This window comes from Perca flavescens, chromosome 24 (assembly GCF_004354835.1).
Source record: "Perca flavescens isolate YP-PL-M2 chromosome 24, PFLA_1.0, whole genome shotgun sequence".
NCBI classification, from domain to species: Eukaryota; Metazoa; Chordata; class Actinopteri; order Perciformes; family Percidae; genus Perca; species Perca flavescens.
In genome coordinates, this window is record NC_041354.1 from 16,667,857 (window position 1) to 16,684,485 (window position 16,629).

The 16,629-nt window shown below is 43.2% G+C and overlaps 1 protein-coding gene across 6 annotated transcripts in view; it reads left to right on the forward strand.

Annotated features, from left to right (window-relative positions):
• LOC114550872 (collagen alpha-1(XVIII) chain) overlaps positions 1–16,629 on the forward strand; it is a 74,118-nt gene that overhangs the window by 7,247 nt on the left and 50,242 nt on the right. For 2 of the 6 annotated variants that reach the window (XM_028571809.1, XM_028571810.1), the window contains exon 1: positions 12,458–13,059. The exons of 2 other annotated variants lie outside the window; for them this stretch is intronic. In XM_028571809.1, coding sequence (XP_028427610.1) covers positions 12,741–13,059 — 319 coding nt within the window. In that variant the 5' untranslated portion in view covers positions 12,458–12,740. Of the gene's footprint in view, positions 1–12,456; positions 13,060–16,629 lie in introns of those variants that run through there. 2 more of the 6 variants (XM_028571808.1, XM_028571811.1) reach the window with 2 other exon arrangements.

Below are 16,629 nucleotides of genomic sequence, written 5' to 3' on the forward strand. Positions count from 1 at the left end.
GCATCTTTTTGGGCCCTCCTCACATGAGGCCCCTGGGTACTCAGTTCCCTTTTCCCCCCCAGTCCTGGACTATACATCTGCCAATTGCACATACTATATATTCTTTGCACATTCTGCAAACCCACTGCATTTTTTCTTCCAACAATAAAAACTGATGGAAATATGTAACTTGTTCGATATAACGCCACAGGTTTGTGCAGGCTTAAGGAACCGAGTGTTAGCAAGGCAATTAACTTCAGCCTGGAGCTAAGTTCATGTAAAAGACTAAGAGTATCCTTCTCGCACTTGAATCTACAAGTCGCGATACCAATAAATGCGCCCAACCCTCCGAAAACAGAAGCTGTTTGTTCACAAGAATCAGTAGCTCTATTCCACGGCTGACTCATTTCTACTTATCATTCAGGTTTACTGGCTGACGCTGCTCTACAGTGGAACTTTTTTCCGGCTTTTCTGCGTGCAAGACTTGAGCCTGAACTGCCCTCAACCCGAACCCAGAGTTTATTCATCCATTGTCTTCTCTTCCTATGGAGGCCGCAACATGTTTTGCATGGCACATCTTGTCTGTCTTTTTATTTATTTATTTTTTAAATCATTTCCATCAAGTAGGGCCAAAACAGACTCTAGTGTGCACATATCAGGCAGAGGGGTGACTGGCCAGCAGCCAGCAGAATGTATCTAAGTACATATACTCCAGTACTGTGCTTAAGTCCAAATGTTGAGCTACTTGTACTTGACTTGAGTCGTTTTCTTTTCTTGCCACTTTCTACTTCTACTCTGCTACATTTCAGAGAGAAATATTGTACTTTTTACTCCACTACCTTCATCTGTTACAGCTTTAGTTACTAGTTACTTTACACATTAAGATTCCTGCACACAGAACACATGTAGTTTATAAAATCTGATAATCTATATAAACAATATAATGGCCTACAAGTCCAGCTGAGATGATTAGATAGATAGATAGATAGATAGATAGATAGATAGATAGATACTTTATTCATCCTGACGGAAATTGTAGGCATCCAGTAGCTTAGACAACCATAACACAACAAACACACATATATCTCACATACATAAAAATCATAAACACATATTCACAACTGTTTGGATCCTTTTCTTTCTGCAATGGGAGGATCTTTCTGCATCGAGTACTTTTACTTTTGATGACGTAAATACATTTCCCCTGATGACGCTTACATTCTTTTACTGAAGTAACATTTTCAATGCAGGACTTTTACCTGTGACAGAGTATTTATTTTTAACAGTGTGGTATTAGTACTTTTACTGAAGTAAAAGATCTGAGTACTTCTTCCATAGGGTTGGGTACCGAAACTCGGTGCCAATAGGGAACCGGTGCCGACGTAAACGGTAGTAACGAGACCGAATAAGAACGAAAGTTTCGGTGCCTCATTTCGGTGCCTGACATGTAATGTTAGCCTACCTTTAGCTAGAAGCTGGATTAATCACGGTTAAAATGCTGACAGCTAACGTTAAACAGTGTAAAGTGTGACTGTATTTCACTGTGGAGGACTTCAACAGCGGGATGGAACAGTCTGCTCTGCAGCGCAGCAGCTGCCGTTGTCGCAATTCATAGATATACAGTATGTTTATATGGTCGGAATTAAACAACACAGACGGTGCGTTCACTCGCAGCTGCCATTGTCGGAATTAAACAACACAGATTCACTTAAAACAGGTAGCCTCATGGTGCATTCACAGTAATTGGCGCCCGGGTGTTCAACAGCAATTTACTGGTGAAATAAGTTATTGTTATAGTTATTACATTATTATTAAATCTTTAATTTTGACCATGGCCTTAGCAATAAACAAGTCACTGACTGTTGTTTACTACCCTTATTTTTTATTTTTATTTTTTTAACTTTATTGAAAAGTACCGGTTCAGGCACCGTTTAGGCACCGGCACCGTTTTAAAAGTATCGATTTAGCACCGGAATCGAAAAAAACCCAAACGATACCCAACCCTATTCTTCCACCAGTGGAACGAGGACTAAGTGTCAAAATGCAGTGGAGGAATGTGGGAGGACAAAATTCTAGTTTGAAGCAGCTTTCATTTCTGCGTTGATGTCATATATTGGATAAGAGTTGAGCTGTAACTTTCTTAAGTGGCTAGAGTGTTGATGAGCGTTTTGGGTTTTTTTGCGGTTCGTCACATGATGACTTTATGAACGGTACGTGCCCTCGAGTCCAGTATCTGGGCTGCAGGAATTTGAAACTCTTGTGCAGCACTGAGTCCTCGGATGTCACGTCTGTCCAGGCTCATCGTGCAAAAATGTCCCCGTGGCAGTTGAGATCAAGTGAAAAATATGGAGGATCCCTTCAGATTTCTGTCAACACTGAACTGAAATGGGCAAAACTTGGCAAATTACACATACAGACAATGTTAGGCTCCAGTCAGACCCGGAACTGAGAAACAGGCACATGAACACAGATGAGCAGTTTACAGTGTTTATTAGAAACGATGTTTGATAGTGGAGGAGGGAGATGGCCAGGATAGCTGCTCCAGGTAGGGTCGAAGCCGGAGATCAGAAGGCGGGTGCGTGGCCAGGCAGCGAAGATGACGGCTGGGAATATATATCTGTAATTTGACTTTTACTCAAGTGTGTTTATAATATGTCTTAATAGGGCTGGGCGATATGGAGAAAATCAGATATCACGATATCCTTGACCAAATACCTCGATAGCAATATTGCGGCGATATTCTAGGCTTGACAGTTGGTGCTTTAACAAAATATCTTCACACTTAGATTTTAGATAAATAATCATCAGTAATGTGGACATGATGTCTAAGAGGGGAAAAGGCAAATAATAGAATGGCTAGAACAGTCTGGTAAGTTCAGAAAAGTACATCACTTTACTGTAATGCAGCCTTTAAAACCAGGAAAAGACAACACTTATGTCATATCACGATATGACGATATCCAAAATCTAAGACGCTATCTAGTCTCATATCACGATATCGATATAATATCGATATATTGCCCAGCCCTATGTTTTAATATGTTTGAAGTATTGCACTTCTACTTACCATGGAAAAAAAGGATATAAAAAGTATATAGTCAAATCGAAAGCTGGAGAAATCTTTTGTTTGGCTTTTTATCGCTTTTTTCAAAAAAAAATTCTGCTTCTTGTGTTATTTTTGTTGTTTTTTTAATCCTCCAGCTGCCGAGATCTGGAATAGTGGTTGTGTCATTTTACTTGTCTCTGCTTATCTGTTCTTGTTCTATGCTCATGTGTTGTATTGTTGTGGCTTATCTCATGTTTTCTCTGGAACCGCCTCACACCCTCTCGTCTTTTAAAAAAAAAAAAAAAAAAAAAAAAAAAAATCCCTTGCTTTTGTCTGTGCCAAAAACCAAGTTGGACACAACGCCGCAGGGTGTAAGGATCGGGGGTGGAGGAGGGTGGAGTGTCATGGGTGTTGATTTCTGCTGAGCATCTGCCAGGAGGCCCCCCGGGGGGGTTGCTCCTTTTTGCTTTGGAGAATTTGAGTTATTTGATAACTGGTAAAGCACAGCAGGCATGATGGGATTCTGGGTTAGTAAAACTGAGAGATTGGAAGGAAAAGGACCCATCGGTTCATCTCTGTGGTACTCCAGACTTTAGGCAACAGGTGGCAGCATTTCACCTTCATTTTCTTGTGTGTGTGTGTGTGTGTGTGTGTGTGTGTGTGTGTGTGTGTGTGTGTGTGTGTGTGTGTGTGTGTGTGTGTGTGTGTGTGTGTGTGTGTGTGTGTGTGTGTGTGTGTGTGTGTGTGTGTGTGTGTGTGTGTGTGTGTGTGTGTGTGTGTGTGTGTGCCTTTCTGTGTGTCTGTCTATCTGTCTGTTAGTCTGTCTGTGTGTCTCTCTGTGTGTGTGTGTGTGTCTCTGTGTGTGTGTGTGTCTCTGTGTGTGTGTGTCTGTCTGTCTGTCTGTGTGTGTGTGTGTCTCTGTGTGTGTGTGTGTGTGTGTGTGTGTGTGTGTGTGTGTGTGTGTGTGTGTGTGCCTTTCTGTGTGTCTGTCTATCTGTCTGTGTGTGTGTCTGTCTGTCTGTGTGTGTGTGTGTGTGTCTGTCTGTGTGTGTGTGTGTCTGTCTGTGTGTGTGTGTGTGTCTCTGTGTGTGTGTGCCTTTCTGTGTGTCTGTCTATCTGTCTGTGTGTGTGTCTGTGTGTGTGTGTGTGTGTGTGTGTGTGTCTATGTGTGTGTCTGTGTGTGTGTGTGTGTGTGTGCCTTTCTGTGTGTCTGTCTATCTGTCTGTGTGTCTGTCTATCTGTCTGTGTGTGTGTCTGTGTGTGTGTGTGTGTGTGTGTGTGTCTATGTGTGTGTCTCTGTGTGTGTGTGTGTGTGTGTGTGTGTGTGCCTTTCTGTGTGTCTGTCTATCTGTCTGTGTGTGTGTCTGTGTGTGTGTGTGTGTGTGTGTCTATGTGTGTGTCTATGTGTGTGTCTCTGTGTGTGTGTGTGTGTGTGCCTTTCTGTGTGTCTGTCTATCTGTCTGTGTGTGTGTCTGTTAGTCTGTCTGAAACCAAGAAATACCGTTTTTAGTTTAGTTTTTGTTGAGTTTTGAGTTTAACTAGTTTACTACTAGTCTCCAAAGTACACTTTGGAAAGTAATTACCAGTAGGTACCTTTGGCTCAATAGAAAGAGCAGATACACAATGAAATGACCAAAACTGGATTTGGAGTCTGTGTACCATTTTCATGTTTGTGCTTTGTTTATGTATGAGACTACCTCAATTGTGCTGTCCGAGTCGAAGTAGGACGCATGGTTTTTAGTTGTCAGGGTTTTTCACAGAAACATATCTAAAAAGAAAAGGTCATTTTAAGCATATTTTGTTGTTTTATTCCCAGCTGCAAGAAAACACTGTTAACCGTAGTTTACAGTACACACGGCACGTTTTGCAATGAGTGCAGTTCAGGAAGTGCTTCTGGTAAAAAAGGAATTTATTGGTAGGAAAATGCAATTATTACGGATAAGAGCAGAATGATCTAAACTGGAGTTTATGAAATCAGTGATATCAAAAAAACTGTTATTGTTCCATATGAACATATGCACATACATTTCTTTTTTTTTTTTTATAATTCCTAAAATCCTTTACACCCTTTTTTTCATCATTTCTCATTGCAACCAGTGATCAGTACAGTAACATACAGCAGACCTGACCCCTGCAGCCTCTGTGCTGCTTCCATCTGCTGGTTCATGGAAGTACTGCGAGTACGTGAATGGATCCACTGCAGGGCCAAAAGTATGTGGACCTCCGAACATTAACACCCATATGTGACCAGAGCACTCCAGTTCCTCCCAAAGGTGTTGGATTGGCTTGTGCGGGCCAGTAATGTTCTTCCTCACCAGACTGGGAAACCCATTTCTGTGTGGACCTGGCTGTACTATTCCCTATCTAGTCTTTATTAAATAGTAGGGATGCACCGAATCCAGATTTTTGGGGTTCGGCTGAATACCGAATACCCAATCCTCCTCCCATCGTCAGTCCATGAACACAGTAGAACACATGAATGAAGTAAACAGTGACTGTCCTTTGCCGTAACTGAAGTTGCTGCATTCTGGCTGCTGTCTGGAGATTCCTTCATGCACAACTCGTATTCTTCCAGATGTTTCAGACCAGATGTCTTAACAGCGGCCATGTTGTGTATAGTTTAGGGTCCTCGCCACCACCAGACCAATCAGCATTGAACAGATTGAACATGTAGCTGGACTTGAATGGCCTTCTTTTGACTGAAAGTACTGCTAAACAACTTTTTCTGCTCATGAGTTCCATGTCCACTTCCTCACAGCCTACTGCATTGAACGCTCCACCTACGTAAACACCTTCCCGTAATCAACGGCGCCGTCACTACAGCGACCAGCGTAGTGCAAGCGTAGGGTTCGGTTCGGTGGGAAACAATTCTAAGTTTCGGCAGAAACCCAACCCCGTCAAAAAGCCCAATATTCAGCCGAATCTGAAGCCGAAAACCTGGATTCGGTGCCTCCCTGGTAAATAGGGAACTATATCGGCCAAACCAGATGTCGGACACCGAAGGCATAGTTGCTTTGGTTGTTTGGGTGGCGGAGGCGGGCGCGCCCGGCATCATGTAAACAAACCCAAACTCAAATACTTCTAATACGCCCCTGAAACCAACCGAGCACCCAGGAGAATATTAAAAGTTGTGTATTATACACAGTAGGTTGCGTGTTACATTTCCACTGTTAAAAAGCAAAAGACCGCTCCATTTCTCCTTTTAAATTTTCCGGGGTGACTTCTGCTTCTTCTTCTCCTCCTCCTGGAAAACATGGCCGCTTTGCATTGTAGTATACGGGAGTAAAATGTAGGCTACATCGTATGTACTCTCACATTAGCTTTGCATTGTGGGAATTTTATAGTGAACTATATAGTGAATGAAATGAACTGCAGAGAATTTGAACACCGCTACAAAACGGCAAACTGTTAAACAACATTTCTATGATAGGGAAGGGTTTCCGATGCAGCTTTTGTCACGTGGAAACAGGAAATGGTCTCTCAATATGGAGAAGAAAAAAAAAATCCTCAAGTTAGTTTTTCAGAGCACACTTTCAAGGTGGGAGGTTTGTGCTGTTGTAAGATGCCCATTTCCCCTTCAGGAATCCTCTATATATCATGCTGTATATCTGAAATGAATACCCTTCCTTTTCATTTCTGGAGTTTTGCATTTCTTTCAGGATCCATCTACTTCTCTGGCTGTTCCATAACATTGTAGAAGCCCAATATTTCCTCCTTAATTCTGCCAGACACTGACAAAACAGCGTACCAGAACACATGAAACCACAGTCTAATCATTGAGTTCCTGTGCATGTGGGCTCCCCCACCAATGTGTTACGGTTGAAGAACATCCATGGTGTAGCGTGTGAAATGTGGGGTGTCCCCAGAGGAGAACCGAGAGAGAAACACGATACAGCCATTAAACGGAGAGACAAAGAAGCTGCCAGGCCTGAGAAAAACACCAGCAGAAACATTAGCTCCTGTCATCCTGGACCTTTTTTTTTGTCTTTTATGAGATAATAAAATACTTGTAGATGAGAAGAAGAGCGATGGAGGCTTTCATGTCCCAAGAAAGAGGTTAAATGAGGCGAGGAAAGTGGATGACAAATGGCTGTAAAAGTTTGTTAACTTTTAAGTAGGTGGTCGGTGCGATTACCGTCTTGTGTGTGACAAGTTGTAAAGATGGAAAGGCAACTAATCAACTGTGTGATTATATACCGGGGACGGGTTTATGAGCTCTAGAAGTCCCAAATATGGAAATGTTTTTTTTTTTTTTGCAGGTCTGAGAAAGTTAAACACACACACACACACACACACACACACTCATAAGTCCCCCGACAGTCTTGCAGCTCTGGAAGAATCTGGTTGGTGATTAGTTGAGGTCGGTGAGATTTAGACACTCACAGCTGCAATTCATACACTCCCCTCTTTCTTTTCACCTCTTGTTCTGTCTGTCTCTCTTACACTGGTACCCTAAAATGCTCTATGACAACGTAGCACGTTGTATTTATTCTGCAGAAGTATTATGTGCCCCTGTATTTCTGGTCTGGGGCTGATGAGTGGTTAAAGAGGAAGTAGACATAACATTCCCGCTGGAGCGTTAATGTGCAGCTGAAGTACTGGAATGTTGTGTGTGTGGGTGCGTGTGCGTGTGTGTGTGGGTGCGCGTGCATGCATGCGTGCGTGTGTGTGTGCACGTGTGTACGTGTGTGTGTGTGTGTGTGTGTGCATGCGTGTCAGCTGTGCAGAAAACAAGAAATACCGTTCTTAGTAGTCTTGAGTTTCCAAAGTACACTTTTCCTTGGTTTTATATTTATTCTCTTTCTTTTCTTGTGTGTGTGTGTGTGTGTGTGTGTGTGTGTGTGTGTGTGTGTGTGTGTGTGTGTGTGTGTGTGTTACTCCAAATGAAAAGCACCAGGGGCCCTTCATGAACTGACATTCACAAACTCACTGAAGCACAATGCCGTGGTGTGTTTACTTACCCTGCTCGTGGCCCTGTGCAGGTCAGAGCAGCTGACAGCTGACAGCGATGAAAAGTTGTTGGACGCACAGCGAGAGGGCTAACATGCGTGTGGAACAGGCCCCAGGGCATTCATGTTCCTTATTGACTAGCGTTTTGAACATGCAAATGTGTTTTTTTTTTTTTTTTTTTTTTTTTTTTAAATGTATATTTAAAATCCAGATGTCTGTAGAAATGGATGGTGTAGCTTGTTCGTTCTCTCTCAGGTAATTTTTTTTAATGTCAAAAATAGCCACAGTCTTTGGGGCGGCTGTGGCTCAGTGGTAGAGCGGTTGCCTGCCGATTGGAAGGTTGGTGGTTCGATCCTTGGCCCTGCAGTCCCATGTCGAAGTGTCCTTGGACAAGACACTGAACCCCGAGTTGCACCCGGTGCTGCTCATCGGAGTGTAAATGTGTGTGAACGAGTATCTGATGAGCAGTTGGCACCTTGTACAGCAGCCTCGGCCACAGTGTATGAATGTGTGTGAATGGTGAATGGTTCCTGTACTATGTTAAAGCGCTCTGAGTAGTCGTTGAGACTAGAAAAGCAATATATAAGAACAGGCCATTTACATTTAAAGGAAATGTGATCAACTCCCAATTTCTCATCTCATGCTTCTGATTCATGTGATGCTTTTTATTCTGCTGCTGTGGAGGAAGGAAGAAAGAAAGAAAGAAAGAAAGAAAGAAAGAAAGCTTCATGGCACAATCGGCATAGGCAAAAAAAAAAGAAAACAAACTAGACAGGAAGTCTCGCTCTCCTCCAAACCCACTCTCTGTAATTGCTTTTGGTAATTACAGCAAGACTGAGGCGTATATGAGCCGTTCTGTTATTTGTCGGTGCTCTCTGGTGTACAGTTTTCATTTCCATGCTTTGTTTCTGTATGATAATCCCACCGTTGTCTAGTCAGAACGTAGTGAAGGCTGAGGTTCTCAAAGGTCGCCCGTATTCACTTCATGTTTTTAAAGTAGAGCAAATCAGTTAAGATTGTTTCCAACTAGATTTTTGTGCGTTTTTTTCTCCCCACGCATCCAAAAGTTCTGTTAGTTGCTGCAGGAACCACGCTGTGCATTTACTTTTGTCCCTTTGCAGATCGGTCCCTGACAACAGGAAGACAGTCAGCCTCACTCTGCATTAACCCTCGTGTTGTCTACCGTCCACCGTGCAACCTTGCGTTTTTTTTGGGGTCGAAATTTCAACGTTTTGTTCTTTTTCTACACTTTTTTCGCCGTTTTTTTGTTGAGGGCGTTTTTGTCAATGTTTTTTTTTTTTTTTACTTTTTCTGATTCTTTTTGGTCACTTTTTTCAGTGTTTACAAAAAAAAGTTTTTTGTCACTGTCTTATCTGCAATTTTGTAACTTTTTCCAACATTTGTCACTTTTTTCAACGTTCTTTTGTCATAGTTCTGACATAGGAGGGCTAAAAGGTTCATCGAGTTAACAGTCACTTGATTAAACTGTTAAAGGGGCTTTGAGAGAAAGCTGATCCACCGACTGGTTGTAGACCTCTGTGCACCAGCTGGCTTTCACACGCTCCCCATAGCATCCAGTCCAGGGAGTACTTGGCTCCTCTTTTCCTGTTCAGTGTCCGGCAGAATGAGCACATATGCTGACAGCGGTAGCCGCGTTGTATGAATGCCCACATTTTTCAAAACTGTGGCAGTTTCCAACCCCTTCAAATGTCGTGCAGCGTGGGCGTGGGAGGTCTGAGGGCTGGAATGTGCAACAGCTGGATGTCCTCGCTTGGCAGATGAGGCGGGTAGCTGGATGATTGGGGGGGGGGGCATTCAGATCCTTTTACTTCAGTGAAACGCCACACTGTTCAAAAAAATACTCCATTACAAGGAAATGTCCCACACTGACAATGTTATGTAGTTAAAGTGTGTAAGTATCATCAGGAAAATGTACTTGAAGTATTAAAAGTAAAAATCCTCACAAATCCTCACAAAAAGGGTCTTTATCGAAAACTATATATTGTTGGCTAGTTTAACTTATATTAAACATCAGATTTTATAAACTACATGTGTTTTGTGTGCAGAAATCTGAATATGTAAAGTAACTAGTAACTAAAGCTGTAACAGATGAATGTAGTGGAGTACCTAAAGTAACTAGTAACTAAAGCTGTAACAGATGAATGTAGTGGAGTAACTAAAGTAACTAGTAACTAAAGCTGTAACAGATGAATGTAGTGGAGTAACTAAAGTAACTAGTAACTAAAGCTGTAACAGGTGAATGTAGTGGAGTAACTAAAGTAACTAGTAACTAAAGCTGTAACAGGTGAATGTAGTGGAGTAACTAAAGTAACTAGTAACTAAAGCTGTAACAGATGAATGTAGTGGAGTAACTAAAGTAACTAGTAACTAAAGCTGTAACAGGTGAATGTAGTGGAGTAAAAAGTCCAATATTTCTCTCTGAAATGTAGCGGAGGAGAAGTAGAAAGTGGCATGAAAAGAAAAAGACTCAAGTACAGTACAAGTACCTCAACATTTGGACTGAAGTACAGTACTGGAGTAAATGTACCTAGTTACATTCCACTACTGCACACAGGCCGTGTGGAGGAGGAGGGTGTGTTGGCTGGGGGGGGGGGATGCCCATCTGTGAGAACCTGGATGTGGTACATTTTCCGAGGCTGTTCTCCGATGAGGTGATGAGGTCGCTCCCCCGGGAGTGGAGCTCCGATCCGATCCGCTCCCCACACTTTGTCAGCTGCTGTCTTTCGTTCATCCCTCGCTCACTGTTCGCTGCTGCTCTTCTTTCTTCCCCTACGCTATGTCAAAAAAAAGACATCACACAGTTTGCAGTGCGGCTGTTTCACACACTGAGGGTCCTATTTTAATGATCGCCTGGTGTTTAGGGCGTGTCCGAATCCACTTTTGCTAGTTTGACGGCAGAAAAAAAGGGTCCGTGCGCCGGGTGCATGGTTCTAAAGGGTTGTACTTAGTGTCTTCATTAATCAGAGGTGTGTTCTGGGAGTAACATGCAATAAACCAATCAGAGATCAGCTCCCATTCCCTTTAAAAGCCAGGCGCGTTTGGACCTTGGAGCATTGTTGTTATGATGGAGGATTTGCACCGTAATATTTTTATATGTAATCTTCTGCAATATTTGTGTGTTGCTGTGCGTCCCTGTGTGTGTAACAAGCATAGCGTGCGCGCGCTGTGCACGAGCCTAGGAGCATTTTACTAATGCTCTGTTAAAATAACAATGAAATGCTGCGTTATTGACTTTAGACCAGGTTTCTGTTGGTCAATGGCACGATCACTTCCCGCTGCCTCAAGATAGCAATACTCCCAGAATGCACCTGAACACACCTCCCTATAAGACCAGCACGCCCATGAACACGCAGATGGGCGTAAGGTGCATTTGCTATCTAAACAACGCGGGTGCTGGATGGGAAACTGAGAACTGCGTCAGTCTTAAACTAGCAAAGACACTTGCGTCAGGCTTTGCCGGGTGCAAGATAGGACCCAATATCACATGTGACAGTTTGGGTCCCCCCAACTAATAAATCAGACTGATAGAATGCCAGTATTGTGTTACTGAATGCCACGTTTGTTTCCTGAAGCCCTCTCTTCCTTTTTTTTGTTTTTTTTTGAAACCATATGAAATCCCTCTCTTCTGCTGCCTCTGTGTTATCTTAACCTTTACCTTTAACCATCCAAAGCCACGGGCCATTCTCCATCCTCGTCTCAGGTCAGTTTTAGTGGCCTGAAGATGTAAAGTATTTCACAAGAAATATGCAAAGATGAGTGTCCAAATTATACTCATAACTGTGTGTGTGTTTCCAGTCTTGTAAAGTACCTGAAGGCAATACTTGAGTAAAAGTATCTCATCAGAAAATGACTTAGAAGTGAAAGTCACCTTTTAGAATATGACTTGAGTAAAAGTCCCTGAATTGTACTGTACTTTAGTATTAAAAATCATTTTCTGATATTAAATGCACTTCATTTTCAAAAGTAAAAGTCAAGATCAAACTTTGGTTATGAACTTTATTTTGGTTTCCTTATTGTAACCCATACTATTCAGGGTTTCCACACATTCTTTAACATCAAACTCGAAGAGAAAAACTGAAAATAAAATTTTTTTTTTACTATATTTAATACTTATACTTTATTTATACAGAAAAATAGGGAGGCTGCAGTTCAGCATTTTCCTTTTGATTCTTGCCCATTGCGATACGCATTGGCAACTTGGAATTTAGACACGGAGCCCAATGTGAACCAAACCTCTTTATTATGGCCTATATATGTTTCAAAAACTCCATGTTTCCCTGAGGTTATTATACAGAACGGGCGTGTGGTTGTATGCTTTTTTTTTTTCTTTCTCCATGCCGCAGAGAAGGTCTTAGTGGACCCACTCATCAACTCACACAGGGGGAGGAGTTTGAGTGTGTGTTGGGGCAACCTGGAGTAACCAATGGCATCTATCATCAGTGTAGCAAGCCAGCCTCTGCACTTTGGGTCTCCCCCCCTCCTCCTCTCCCCGTCCATGCAAGTGCTTCTTTATGAGTTTGCAAGCACTGGGAGATCTAGAGGGAAGGTCTCTGAGCGCGAGCCAAGTTTTTATGTCTTGGTTTTCATTCAGTGGATGCTCAGTGGCCCTTGGAGCAGCTTGGATTGAACGGTTGACCGGCTGGCTAACAGGTGGCCCTTTGGGGGATACAGTGAGAGCACTGTGTGGGAGCGCCGCTGCACGCTGAGACATTTTGGAGGACCGTTAGCCCCGGAGCCAGCAGCAATGTCGAGGAGGATCCAGACGGGGTTGCTTCTCCTGGTTCTCTGTGCCGGGAGCTTGGACGCCTGGTGGTGGTACACAGCTCCGGAGACCACCACGGAGGCCCCGGGGGACAAGACGACGCCGGCAGGAACGACGGCTGCCGCCGCGGAAGAGGAGGAAGAGGATGACAACTTGTCCGGGGTCGGGGAAGAAATCCTCAACGTGGCCACGGGAATCCGTAAGTTTGTCGAGGCGTGGGACGCAACCCCGGCCCCGACCGCCAGGACTACTAACGGAGGCCTGACAGAGAAGGTGGAGAGCGCTAACCCTAACACCACGGGTAATGCAAACAGGTTCAAAGGGGAGAGGGTGGAGGGGGGGTCTGGGATACGGGTAGGGGACGGGGATGGGTCAGGATTTGATCTCGGGTCAGATGCAGAGTCAGTTTTGAAAGATGATAAAGTCCCGGCTATCAATTTAATCAGGATTCTAGCCGACGTTCGTAAAACCAACAAGACTGTTGAGGGCGTTACGGATTCCTCGCTAACCCCCCCCGATAGTCGCCTCAGTGGTTCCGATCCACCTTGTCTCCCCGTGCCTTCCCATTGGCCCATTTGCAAGCGGCCCAAGTTTTTCACGCTGCCCAACTCTTTGAACCACACCTCTGTGGAGGAGGTGGGGGCGGTCCTACAGGAGTGGGCGTGGCTCGCGCGGGCGGGGTGTCACCACAGCGCCGAGTGGTTCCTCTGCCTCCTGCTGGCGCCCAGGTGCCCGTCACCGGCCGCGCCCCCCAACCTGCCCTGCCGCAGCTTCTGCCACGTGCTGCAGGACCGCTGCTGGACGTCCCTGGAAAACGGGCGCCTCCCGGTCGAGTGTCACCTCCTGCCCGACGGCGCGCAGGAGCGCCGGCGTCCTGCGTGCGCGTCGATTAGTAACCTGAAAGGTAACGCCAGCGGGTTAGAATGTATCCTGTCTGCTGATACATTTTGAATCCGATGTCCCGTCACTTTTTCTGTCGATGTTTTAAGCGTTTGTGTCCGAGTGCATTGTCGCTTGTTCTGGGTCTCAGGATTCACTTTAAATGATGATTTTTGCATGTTTCAACCATTTTTTTTTAATTTATGCAATTTTACGTTACAGCTGACGAAGTGAAGTGTTTTAAATGTTTGAACTGCAAATGTTCTACTTCCAAGCAACCTTTTTAACCTGCAGGGACTCCAACAATTTAGCATTACACTATTATGACATTTTCACAAAAACACATGCAGCAGAACCAAAGATATCAGATTTTTTTCCACGTTACCCACAATTCAGCTCGGCTGCTGACCGTTGAGTCGGAGATTGAGGCGTGTTAGTAGCGGCTGATGTAGCTTCGAGCTGCTAGCCTTGAGCGGAGATGAGCAGCAGGCTACAGAGGTCTGGTAGGGTTCTTTACAACGTCACAACCTCAGATTTCTTTTATTTTCAAACTCGTAGTCTTCAGACCCAACCCACGCTGGCTGGTGGACCTCCCATCCTTAAGCCAAGTCCATTAAACGAGCAAACATGTCAGATTTCATTGTTGTCAAATTTACATTTGCAGTTGCAGACTGATTGGACGGTCGATAAAAAGCCGACTGAGACGAATGCTCTAACTCAGTGGTTCTCAAGCTTTTTTCAATAAAGTCCCCCCTTTAAACGCTGTTTTTAAGCCATGAACCAGTAACCATAACCCTAACCAGTGCAAATTATTTTTGGGAGAACAAAAAAAGTCTCTATAAAGAGGAAGAATACAGCGATGTCAGCGCTAGATTTACTAAACGACAGCCTTGGACCTGGAACACATTTAAATGCTGATGAAAAATAAACGACAAAACCTTAGAAAAAGACCGTAGAAGTAACTACAGCCTTGGAAATGAAAAACATTTCGCAAAAAAATGTCACATACCCCCTGCAGTCCTCCAAAGTACCCCTAGGGGGACAGGCACCCCCATTTGAGAAACGCTCATGTTTTAAGTCTCTGCAAGTTGAATATCCAAGACATGCATTAGACCGAATGATGCCTGGAAGGTGGGACATGGTTGCCAATAATGTAAAGTCCAAACAATCTGCAGCAAATGGGTTGAAACATGCAAAAACCAGCGGTGTTATCGTTGTAGTCGTCGCTGCTGCTGTTGTCGTGCTGCCTTCTGTCCACTTGCACGTGCCCCGTGGAGAAAAAAAACAAAACGCATGACGCAACACCTGAGTTCACGTCACTGTCCCAGGCTGCATGCCGCCTCTATGTGATTGTCTTGCCGATCTGTAAAAGCACTGTTTTTTTTGGACAGCGACGTGACTTTGTAGCTTGTTTTATGTTATTTATGTTGTATTTCAGGAAAAGCTGAATGTGAAGACCAAACTAACTAAAAATGCATTCCGAAATATTCCGCTTAGTACATGAACGTGAATCCAAACCCACTTAACCCTGGTTGTTGTCTTCCCGTCAACCAGGAACTTGTTTTCCTTCCGGGTCAAAATTCTAAATGAACTTTTTTTTGGGCTCTTTTCCCGATGCTTTTGACAGTTTTTGTCACTTTTTCCAACGCTTTTTTTTAAAATTCATGGTCAATAAGCCTAATTTAAATGACATTAAACCTAATTTTTTAGGGAAAAAAAAGGAGGAATTATTTTGACTAACAGTTAAGATCAGAGGATGTTGCATGAATCACAGACTGCTTTATGTCAGAGTTCAGTCAGGAGAGAGTTTTAAGACCATTTAAAAAAAAAAAAAAAAAGAATTCAAATGCTATGAAATTGAATGAAACGCCCAACATTCAGTGGAAGTTTTCGTTAATTTTACCTGCGAAGAATGTTTGATGGGTCCCATACAACATACATGCATGCATCCAAGTTATTTTTCGGCAATTGGGTTTTAAGAAACCCATATTTCGGATGTTAAACAAACTTTGAAAATGGGTTAGATTTGACCCGAGGACAACAGGCAGAGGGTTAAAAGGACTTTCTATATTGAGTCAAAGGTCTCTAAGTCCATTTATATTAAGAAAAGCGGAGAAAAAGCATTTGATTTACACAGTTAAGAAGTATTTCCCCCCCCGGGTATAAACCCTTAAGACAGGAAATGCTCCAGAGGCCCATGTCCAGCCTGTTAGCGGCGCCATAAATTGTGCAGTCTTCATCAGGGGAGGTTTGTTGCTGCATGGACTCTTCTTTCAGGGGTTAACAGTATGACCTTAAAACATGAAGCCATCTTTAGAATGTATTTTTCCCACAGGGATATGTAATGCAAATCTCATGGGTTAAAGTGGCAGTTAGTTTTGTTATTTTCCATGTGCCACAAGTGATGCTCTTGTTTGGATAACCTTTAAACTCTGATACAAGCCATACTGTTGAACACAGTGTTAACTTCTATTATCTATACAGTCCTTATGTATGTGCTGCAGAATTGAGATTTTCCCTGAATCATAATGATCAAGATGTAGTGAAAGTGGCTTCCTAAAATGGGACCCTTTTTTTTTTTTTTTTTTTTTTTTTTTACATTATACAGTACAGGATGTGAGGCATCGTTAGACTGTTTTTTATTGGGTGTGGATTTTCCAAACACCTGCGTTGGCTACCTCGTTCATTAACCAATGCACACACAAAAAAAAGGAAAAGGAAGAGGGAGAAATGGGACCTTTAGGGTCTTGTCAGTTAATTATTTTCCAGCAGACATGGAATACAACAACATGTAACTTCTCTCACTTTGTCCTTGGGTCATATTTGACTCCAAATTTTTTTCCTCAACCTCAAAATTGTTTGTCTTTTTAAGTTTAATTCACAGTTTATTAGTACACACACAGAGAGAGAGAGAGAGACACACACACACACACACAGAGATGCAGAGAGAGAGAGAGAGAGACACACACACACACACACACACACACACACA